This window comes from Myiozetetes cayanensis, unplaced genomic scaffold, assembly GCF_022539395.1.
Source record: "Myiozetetes cayanensis isolate MyiCay16 unplaced genomic scaffold, myiCay2020 scf6-25, whole genome shotgun sequence".
NCBI lineage: Eukaryota > Metazoa > Chordata > Aves > Passeriformes > Tyrannidae > Myiozetetes > Myiozetetes cayanensis.
Genome location: NW_026087853.1, coordinates 6,276,852 through 6,287,461, shown reverse-complemented (window position 1 = coordinate 6,287,461; position 10,610 = coordinate 6,276,852). Strand labels below are relative to the sequence as shown.

Below are 10,610 nucleotides of genomic sequence, written 5' to 3'. Positions count from 1 at the left end.
ATCTGTATCCCAGAACTTTGTAACTTTGTAACTATGTGAGAATTCTAGCTAAATTTTACTCTCAGATTGAAAGCAAACAGGAACCACCGTCATCAAACCACATGTCCTTAGCCTGCCAGGTCTCAGCAAGAAGCTGGTTGGGGAGGGGGGCAAAATTAATACTTGTCTTTTTCATATGACAGTTTACAAAACCAGCCTCTTCCCGGCGGGCAGGAGCTGGTTCTGGTTGGAAGGGCGGCTGTAACCCAAGGGATGCGGGTGCGGACAACCGGGGGCGAGGCTGGAGAGCCGGGGAGGCGCCTGTCAAAGCAAAGGGGAGAGAACGGGAGCTGAGGAAGGGCTGGGGCTCGTCTGCCCTCGCTTCTCCCGGGCGGAGGGTGGGAGGGCTTCGCTGTCCCCGGCCGGCCCCGTCCCGCCCCGCACCGCCCCGCACACCTCGGCCCGCCCCTGGCGACCTGCCGGGCGGAGGCGGCGGGCCCTGGAGCGGCGGTAAGGCTGTTCCCGCACCCAACAGGGGGGAAAACGCGGCTGGAGGAGCCGCCGGGGGGACGCGGGTGGAGGAGCCGCTTCCTCGGGGTGAAGCGCCGGTGGCTCCGGGACGCGCATCCCCTGCCCTGCCCTGCCCTGCCCTATTCCGGGGGACCCCACCGCGTCCCTGGCGGCTGGAGAGGGACCTACTGCCCCCCCGGACTACGCCTGGGCCGCCTTCGGGGGGAACTTCGGGAAAAAAACACTCAAAAATTTTTTTCTGTTAAGCGCAGAAAATACCCAAGAGCGGCCAGAAGTGGGTTTAGTGTGTGTTCTAACCTGACCCCCGAAACAGCTCGGGAAAGTGCGTGAGGAGAAGGGGTTAATCTAAAGTGATAAATGCTAAAATGATCACCGCCTGTGTCATCTACAGATGCCCAACTGAACTTACTAAGCATGCCTCAATTACTCAAATAGTTGGAAATACTGTATTTTTGCAGGATTATAATCGAGATGGGGTAGCCTGTGCAGACAGAAAGAGCTCTGGGTGTGCAAGAGGTGGATGAAATAGTTACAGAAAATGTTTTTGAAGTGTTGGATGTTGTCTATAGTTATTTTGGTTTGTCTCCTGTATGCTCAGTACTGAGTTAATATCCAGCAGCTTCTGTTACTTGCTTGCTGAGTATTGTTCACTAATTTAATGGCTTTCTTGTGGTGTGGGCAGAGAGTCGAATGCAAATTTTAAATAATTTTGCCTCCAGCAATTTTCAATGGATAATACTGGAATGTGTTTGTTTTAACCCTAGCATTCTTTCTCCTACCTTATCAGCGATCTTTATTCCTACACAGCCCTTATCACAGAAGTATTTATTTCTAATCCTTTTTTTTGCAGGCAAATATCCTACACAGAAAGTGAGGCTGAATTACGTGCACATACCGATTACTGGAGGAGAGGCTGAAGGACATCCTGTTTTGATTTAGCAGTGTTGTTATTCTTTGGGGTGAAATGAAGAATTTGATTTTGTTTTGGAAACACTCAGATTTCTAGTGCAACTGAACTTCAGTAACCTTTTTGCAGTACAGATTTCAACAAATTAATTTTTCTCAAACAAAGATGCAGAACCTGTCAGCAGCAGAAAGTCTTACTAATGCAGACATGTCACACCAGGGGTCTCCAAAAGACCTGGCAGCTGAAGCAGGTGGTGTGTCTGTCAATGGAAGTGACTGTAACTGGAATGACAAGACAAATAATGAAGAAATTATTAATCTCGAAGTAACGCAGCAAAGCCTCCCTGTAATGAGCAGCAAAGGGAGAAGTTGCGGGGGGTTTTCTGAGAGCAGTTTTAGTACCTCAGAACCCAGTGGTTCCTGGGGTGATTTTGAAGGCTTCAGGGAGTCCTTAGACAAATCGGAGCGGTTCAGTCATAATCTTGAAGTTTTGGTGAAGTCAACAAACCCTTCTGGGGCTGACACGGACTTAAGCAGCCGACGCTGTAGCCCTTCTGCTGTCCCGTTCTGTGCTGAGCCATCTCTGTGCAGTGGGATACGGGAGGCTTTGGGCTCTCTGCATGAGGTATGTGTTAATAGTAAACCAAGGACCAGAAATGTTTGTGTTACGGCTTCCTACATCTCAAGTTTTGTATCTGTCTTCTCTATAGAGGGTAATGTTGTACAGGGAGAGAAACTGTCAAGCTACTTTGCAGCTAACTCAAGTGGAACAAAAGCAACTTCTTTACAGTGTTTGACAAATACTTAAGTTGTCCTGCTGGAGAGCCTTAAAGAATGTAATGCACTACTTTGCTTCTAGACACTAGGAAAAAGTAAGCACGTAGAAACCATGAACCCTGCCCTGAAGCACATGCAGTTTAAAACCTAGGCAAGAAAGAGCACAGGAAACAAAATATTGGGAAGCGTGGATGACAAAAGCAGGGTGGACAAAAATTCTAAGAGTTGCCTGCAAGCTCATTGAAGAAAACCAACCTAACATTGCAGCTAGAAATTGGTAAAAAGAATTACTTTTGTTATTTAATATCCTGCCTGAATAATATCAACAGTCTTTCTGGAATTTTAGACTGATGGTTGTGGGAGTTAATGACATACATACACACAGAGAAAAGAATAGAAATCTTTTAATGTAATTTAGTTTTATAGCATAAGATGTTAGATTCTCTCATATGATGTTACAGGTAATATCCTGAGTAAATAATGTAATGTATCCTTATCAGCACAAAAAAAAGTTCAGGTAAAGGGTTCTACCTTGTTGCAATGAATGGTTTTCCATAAGGACCAAACATGCATCACTAAAGGGAAGGAAAGTAACAAGAGGGAAGAAAAAAAAAGAAAATACAGAACAGCCCCTCCCTGTTCTTACTACTTTCATCCTAAATTACAACGTTTGAAAAAAAAAGAGAACAATCAACTAAGACTTCCATGGAGTTAGTATGTAGCAGTAATAACTTACTGCTTGTAGTCTGTTAGATGAGTTTTAGTAGTTGCAGGGAACCGGGGGTTTTCTGGAGACAGGTTTTCTTGCCCTTGCCTTGGAATTTTACTTGTTGCAGAGGTATTATTCGGGAAAGCACAAAAATGCAGGTGGGATAAGCTGCCCTCGCTGATTGAGTGGAGATACACAAGATACCTGGTTATTGGTGTGCATAAACAAAGAATTCAAATTTTTTGTAATGCTCAAAATGGGGGACAAGTCTTCTGTTGAAAAAAGAGAGTATTGTAATAATTGAAACTGAAATAGAATATAGCAGGTTGTTAGGTTTATTTACAAAAGCAATGCATCTTAATCTTACTGAAGCATTTGCTCTATTTTGCATTTCTTAAAGGCAAAAGGAAACGTCCAGTACGAGCTAAATAAGTTAACCCTGCTTAGAGTTTCACGTTGGCTTTTCTTGTCTAAGGCAGAGAAACAGCTGCAGTGCTGCTGGAGATTTGAATGTAGAATATATGTGTGGCTTGTCCTTCATCCCTGTGCTTTTTGTACTGTTTGTTTGAGATCATAAACTCTTTGGACTGGGGTTCTGTCTTCCGTGTGGTCAATAGAAAAAATGCCGGTTAAGTTGGAGAGACCTCTATAAATCATCTGAGGTCAGGAGTCTGACCTTCAGTATTTATTGTTTCAGTTAATTAAACTATGTTGATCAGGAGCAGAATCATGTATTTTGAGATGGAAACAATCACTAATTTCCTTGTAGTAGCTGGATGTTTTGCCGGCGTAACTGAACACTTAGAGGATTTTTCGTGTGCTCTTTAAATACCGGCCCTTGTGAGAGGGACGGGTGCACGTGTTTAAGCCCTGTGGTGTTCTGATATAATGGGATAGAGAGGATTTAGTCAGAATGCAGAGTTGTGAAATGTGTGCATTGATACTTTTATAATTAGTACAAAGCTATAAGTGGAAATATACCCAAATTTTGTTTTAGAAAGACACACTGAAGTAGACAGTAATAAAGGTAATAAAAAAATCTTGCATTTTTCATCTCTCTTGACTAAACTGTACGTCAGTGACTTGTATGTGTGTTGGAGAAGCATCACAGGCTCTAAGGAGATACTAAAATTGAGGCAGAGCTGTGCTCCACTTGATGCACACTCTCTGTGGCTGTAATTGCCCCTCATCCCAAAGCCAAGAGCAGCTGCCTGGCTCTTCCTTAACTCCCATCCCATTTCAGTTTTGGTACCTAGTAGGAAGTGTTTTATCCTTGACTCTCAATGCTTTAGCAAGTTTGCTTTCACAGAACTCTGCTTCTCAGGCATCTTTCAGGATCCTCTATGTAGCATCTCTGTTGCAAGTTGAAATAATTTACAAAGTGGTTTAAAGTATTGTGACGCTTTGGGCAAGATTCAAAGGATTTTACTTGGGATTCTCTGAGTGTCCCAGCAGCTGCTCATCAGGACAGGCATTTTAGCAAGGCCCTACTTCAGGAGCGAGCAGCGTGGGGCACAAATTCTGTTCCTAGAAGCAGGCTCAGAAGCACAGAATCTTTCTACCAGCTCTGTTGATTCTGCCCACTCATCATTGGATTAAATCTATACTCTTTCAGGATTCACTGCACTTGTCTGAGTTCAGTATAATAAAACTGTGGAAGTACCTCAGTTAATTTCATGTGTTTCAATTGCAGTTAAATAAAACTGTCAAAATATGGAGTATCCATACTTACATTTTTCAGACTAAATCTTATGTTTGCTGGGCAAAGAAAACAAACTGACTTGTTCCATTCTCTTGTTTTCACACAATGTTGCTTGCTCCTGGATTGCAGTCCCTTGGAGGGATGGTGAAGTCAATTAATTTCTTTTATTTAGAAAATTGCAGCAACTCCTTTGAAGGAATAAAAGGACACAGCTTCTGAACCAGATGGCATGATAACATCCCTTTAGGATAGGATGTAAATTATGCGCATTTTCCCTTGTATATGTATTTCTTAGTCATCAGATAACCCTGTTACTTCCAGCAGGCCTGTTTGGACCACTCCTGTGGCTGTGTTCAGCCTCTCAGACTTCCTCCTCATCACTGCTGGAGGAGGAACAAGTATGCAAATCTGGCTCTGATTTTTAATATAGGCCAGAAAAAGTTTGGTGCAAATGCAAAGATACAGAGACATCCTCACCTCAGCTTTTCCTCAGACCTACACAGTGCAAATATTTACTGGTAACTGTAGCATTTAGCAGTTGTTTTACATTTGGCTGAATGAGGAGTATTTGAATACCAAGTTAGCAAAACAAACTTTGGAGTTGATGCGTGCATCAGATTTGTCCTCAATTATCTGAGCAGAAGAAAGAGTCTTGAGTGCTAAACAGGCAAACCAGTCTATGATTTAGAAGCTGGGAAGTTGGAGACTAAGGTTCATCAGAAACTCTTGGATTCTTTGCTTCTCCTCCTCTAATTCTATATAAACACTAAAACCGCTGAACTATGGGCTCAGTCGCTCTGTGCCATTAATATTAATATAAATATTTAAAACAATAAGACAACCTCCAGAAAAATGGTAGTCTTTGGACTAGGTCCTTCGTGAACTGTGGGGGTGACCCATATGACATATGTATTAAAACTCTCTTTTTTTCCTAGGCAGACCACACCTGTGAAGATATATTTAAGTTGGGCTTTCCAGAAGTCTTTGTATCACAGTCCACAGAAAGCATAAGAAGCTTAGAGCAAGTACTTGATACAAATAATGAAGACATTGGGATAACTGAACTTCTGGAGAATCAACTTTGGTAATGAGTTGAGATCAACAGTATTAAAAAAAAAAAAAAGCTCCTCAGCAATCTCAGCAATTACACTGTTTAATTCCTAATTTAAAAATCAGTGCTACAATCAAAAATCTTTCTTAACACTATGCTCTTCATCTTAGCAATTTTTTACTGTATTGTTAGAGGAAATGGATGGTGTTTCAGCCATTGGAAAACAATGAAGAGAATATATCAAAATTACACATTCCTGCCTAGGGTTTTTCCTGCTGTTGGTGTGCCTTCTTATGACTAAGCCTCTGGAATGCCAGAACCCAACAGGCAGCCTGTTCTTCTTGTTTGCTTGTCCCTTCTTTACAGCACATCCCACTTATTTCTTCATCATCAGAGACTGCTGCTTCAACCAGCAACCCACGAACCTTTTTTTCCCCCCACAATTTTCCCAGTTAGTAACTTCCTCTCGTGTTAAACCAGATGTGCTTCAGAATCTGTGGTGCATCTGGCTTCTTTCCTGGGTTATGTTAATAGCAATTATCATCATTAAGTAAGATTTCTCTTGTGACAGCTGGAACACTTCTAGATTTGTTACATGTTTTTGAAGGATCAGCAGCTGTTGAGCAGTATTGTAGTTACTGAACAGTATTGTAGTTATTTTTGCATAACTCTGAGGCTTTGTATCTAGAAAGTTGGGTCAGATTATGCTTGGGAAATGTCCTAGGACTCAGAAGAAATGTAGTTAAAACATTTAATGTGGGCATCCTTTTGGCAAGTTCCCTGTATATGTGTTTTATTTTCATCAGCATCAAAATTGTGGAGAAATATATATGTAAAAGAGAGTACAGTATTATAGCAGAATACCATCTACAGACAAAAAAGTCCTGACCTATTGTGATTAATAACTTAGGTCAATGATAACTGCATCCTGTACTAAATAAAGTCCAATTGGATTTTTATATGTTATGAATGCAATGTGAGAATCGAAAATACCACATGGAGGGAACTCTGTAATTCTCACCATTTCAGCAGTGAGTGCCTTTGGCTTGTTTTGTAGCACAGAGGCGTCCAAAGCAGGTGCAGGTCACCCACCTGAGCAGCAGGTGCTGCAGGGGAGAAGTGTGACCTATGGAATGGAGAAAGGTCTGAGAGACAGAAAATGCAAAGTGCAGAACTAACAGGGCTGAACTCTGCCCACATTTCACAGAAGCGATTGAATAATGTGAGCTGTTGGCATATAACACTCTCTGAAATGTGCTTCTAATGCCCTTCTTATCTAAAAAGTCATGTTGACTTACTGTTTCCTCTAATTGTCATGCAAGCTAATTAGTACATTGGGTTGATAGTTTGACCGAATGTACAAGGAGTTTTAAGATAAGTTGCTCGTTAGATCGAGGTAGGGTAGTAGACAAATGTATGTAGTGAAAATAATTAAGTTATTTACATTCACTGGAAACATCAAACAGCTTATAACTTCAAACTGTGTTTTGTTTCCTAGCATCAATTCTGGAAACCTATGGAGAACACTCAGAGACTCTGATAATACCCCCAGCTTAAGACATCCCTGGAGTAAATCTCATTGCCAAGAAAACCTCCTGAGTGTTCTTGGAATAGATGCAAATCAAAAGGTAATTGAACAATGGTTTGCCAGCATGGCATCATAAACACTTGGTTAGGAGTCTGATCTTCCCTTAGCTATACTTGCAGATGCATGAGGGACTAGATCTGGGTGAGTCAAAAAGGTTTTTTTACAGAGAGCTTTTTGAAGTGATAGTTTAGTGTTTCCTCATACCTATGTTTAAGTAACCATGAAATTGTGCAGGATCGAACTTTGATTGTCTTTACATTGAAACCTCCCCTCCATAGTGCCCTGTTGTTAGGTGGTATTTTGTTATAGATGGAGAATTAGCTTTCAGGTGTGTGTGCAGTAGGATTGTTTACTTTTTTGCTCAGAGCATGAGAACATTGTTAGCCTCTAATATCTTTCCATTAAGTGAAAATAAGATTTGAATCAGGGAGACTGTTAAAGTAATTACTGGATGTTTTTACTGTATAGGAACTGAAAGTGTATTCAACTTCCCTTTTCCTCAGATTATTCCTCTGTCTGCTTTTGCAAGGTTTGAGGGAGAGTATGTTTTAAATTGAACTGAGACCAAATCAACAGCATTGAAAGATCTCAAATAAGAATGTCTCTGTTTAATCTCTTGTTTTGAGAAGATAAAAGTGTCTGAGATGATTAAGTATTCAGTTATTTAGTTGGGATCAATTAGTCAAAGTAATTTTCAGAAATAACTGTTTCAGTTGATAAGGTGATTGCTGAAGCATGGGACTGGCAAGATACTGATTGTTTGGGCATATTTGACTCTTCATGCTAGTTATGTACAAGCAGAATGACAGTGCTGAATGTAGAAGACCTATTCTGCACTTGTAAGTCACTTTTATAGAATTGTGGTTTAACAGAGAGAGAATGGGAGACATTTCTCCAGCACAGTTAAACTCCCATTCTGTTCCTTTTTAGACCAAAGATACACCAGCATTAAATCAATGCCCAGGCAGCTTAAACTTACATCATTACTTCTTTTCTGTTACAGGAAAATTGCATTGCTTTTAAAAATACTGATAAACATATATTTCTCATCAATGTTTTGGTATTAATTAGGGCTGATTTTAACTGGAAATTGCTTTTTTATTAATGGAAGTCACAATTAGATTCGTGTGACTAGGTAGAACTGGTTTTGGCATAAAATTGTTTTAATGATAAAACACAGATTCAGAAAGTAAAACTTAGTGGTGGTTGTTATTTGAGGGAAACTTCTCTTTAGGTTGTATACTTTGAGATCAGACAGAAATGCATAAGTAAATTCACAAATAAAATGTAAGTTATGCTTTTTTTAGGACATTTCAGAGAACCAGGATGATATTTTTGAGGAATCAGATGTCAAAGATAATGAGGACTTCAGGTTTGATGGATTCAATATCAATGACTGCAAAGCATTGATCCAGACCAAGGTAAGGATTGCTCTGAAAGTGAGAAGTTTCACAACAGAATGTATTTAACATGTTTCTCTCTGCTGTAGCCAGCTGTTCTAGCATATGTCCTCATGTGACTGTTTGGTCCTGGTGTAATTATTTAGATATGGAGTTGTTTTTTGCTCTTTGAAACCTCTCTGACGGCTTTAGAAAAGGTACCTGGGCACTTGTTTGTTTCTCGCTAAAGCAATGCAAGTTGGAAGGAAAATTGCATTGTTCTCCATTGCTGTAAAACACCTCAGTCTCATTCTGTTTTTTTAACAAAATAATTTGGAGGAATAGTCTTCGTCCAAGGTCCCTTCCTCAGTGGAGAATAAACTTGAGCAGCTGTTGCTGCTGTGGACACAGATAGTCTGAGACACTTCCATTGCTCTGTTTCATTCTATTTACTGCCATGCACAGTGGAGGTGTTGTAACTGCTCTGGGAACCTTGTATATAAGAGATGATAGGCTGGAGATTTCAGAAATAAAGAACTAAAAGAGACTGTCCAGCCTATTCCTTCATAAGTCAGTTCTGCTTTCTTCACTGAGTACGTGAGGGAGGGACCACAGTGGCTGAATCACACTTGGAAAGCTTAAAATACAAAGACAGGGTTTAGACAAAGGAGAATTGCTTTAAAGTAGATGAAGAGGGAGTAAAAGTGAAAAGAATCATGATAAAAAGTTAAGGTAAATGGGCAAGATTTTTTCTGCAATAGACTTGCATTTTGGGGTCTCAAAGTGAAATTCATTACAAAACATATGTTGCCATCTAATTTTAAGTAAGTAAAATCATATAATGGGGTGTTTTCCACTTATCTTGTGGAAGATAAGTGGAAATTGTGTGTCCCCCCCCATGGTAATTTTATTTTTATGAACATTTGTAAAAATTAAATTGAAATATGCAAAGTGTTAAACTTTCTGTAGGATGGAAAAAATTAACCTTATTTTTATTTTTCACTCAGCTTTCTGTGTCACCAGACTCCAGGCATGGTCACCTTTTCACCTGTAACCTCTTTTTGAAAACCACACCATCGAATGAAAACACGCAGTATATAACAATCCCAAGGAAGAAGCACCTTTTCACTACACAGAACCTAAAAATGAAATTTTTCAGTAGTGACGTTTGTTGAACTAAATGCACTTTTTAGCCTTTTTTTGTTTGTTTGTTTTTGTTTTTGAACTGAATGCAGTTTACCTTAATTTTGTTACTAACTTGGTACTATAGACTACAGGTGTTCTTTAGGAAAGTGACATATTGCTGTATATGAGGTACCTGAAGTCGCATTATTAGAAGAGATTTCTCCTCTTTAGCTGTGGAGTTAAAGGTGTAATTTTGTCCTGCTAAGTGTTTCTGCAGAGTTGTGTCTCTTGCAGTAAATGCTGCAGCTGCAATCACACTTTAATTATACTCTGTTGGAGTCTCCTGAACTACTGACCTTTCAAGCCTTAATGCCTCCTCAGTCAAAAACTTCCTTTCCCTGCCAAAATCTACACACACCTCAGGTGTGCTGTGCCTTGTCACCATCTCTGCTCATACTTGGTCCGGTTTGGATCAGCTGAGATCTGCTTCTTTGCCCCTGCTGGATGTAATGGGAGGAGCCTTCTACATCTGGGGTCTTCCACTGGGGTTTAGGAAAATAAAACTGTTAATTTCTGTCTGGTAAAGCCTGCTGTGGTGATAGGGGTGGGGGCAGTGAAATGTTTTGTTCTGGCGTTTGTTTCTGACTGAAATAAATCACTTTGTTGAAGCTGATTGCAATAGGACTTGTTGGATTCATTCAGCCACACTTACACCACGAGTAACCTGCTTGTTAAAGCTGAGCAGTGTTGTAGTTCGGGACTTGCACTGCACAAAAATGCTGTAAATTGCTGCCCTTTTAAAATTTTATAGTAACTATCAACTGTTGCCCGTTTTTCTGCAGCTTGAGTGCCACAGGGGATGC

General features: G+C 40.5%; 1 protein-coding gene across 1 annotated transcript; it reads left to right on the top strand.

Annotated features, from left to right (window-relative positions):
* Positions 1–469: 469 nt before the first annotated feature.
* Positions 470–10,374, top strand: CLBA1 (clathrin binding box of aftiphilin containing 1). Its single transcript, XM_050336164.1, has 6 exons — positions 470–489; positions 1,361–2,041; positions 5,540–5,688; positions 7,154–7,283; positions 8,551–8,664; positions 9,630–10,374. Exons 2-6 carry the CDS (start codon positions 1,583–1,585, stop codon positions 9,795–9,797), a joined length of 1,020 nt encoding a protein of 339 aa, XP_050192121.1. The 5' UTR covers positions 470–489; positions 1,361–1,582; the 3' UTR covers positions 9,798–10,374.
* Positions 10,375–10,610: the final 236 nt, after the last annotated feature.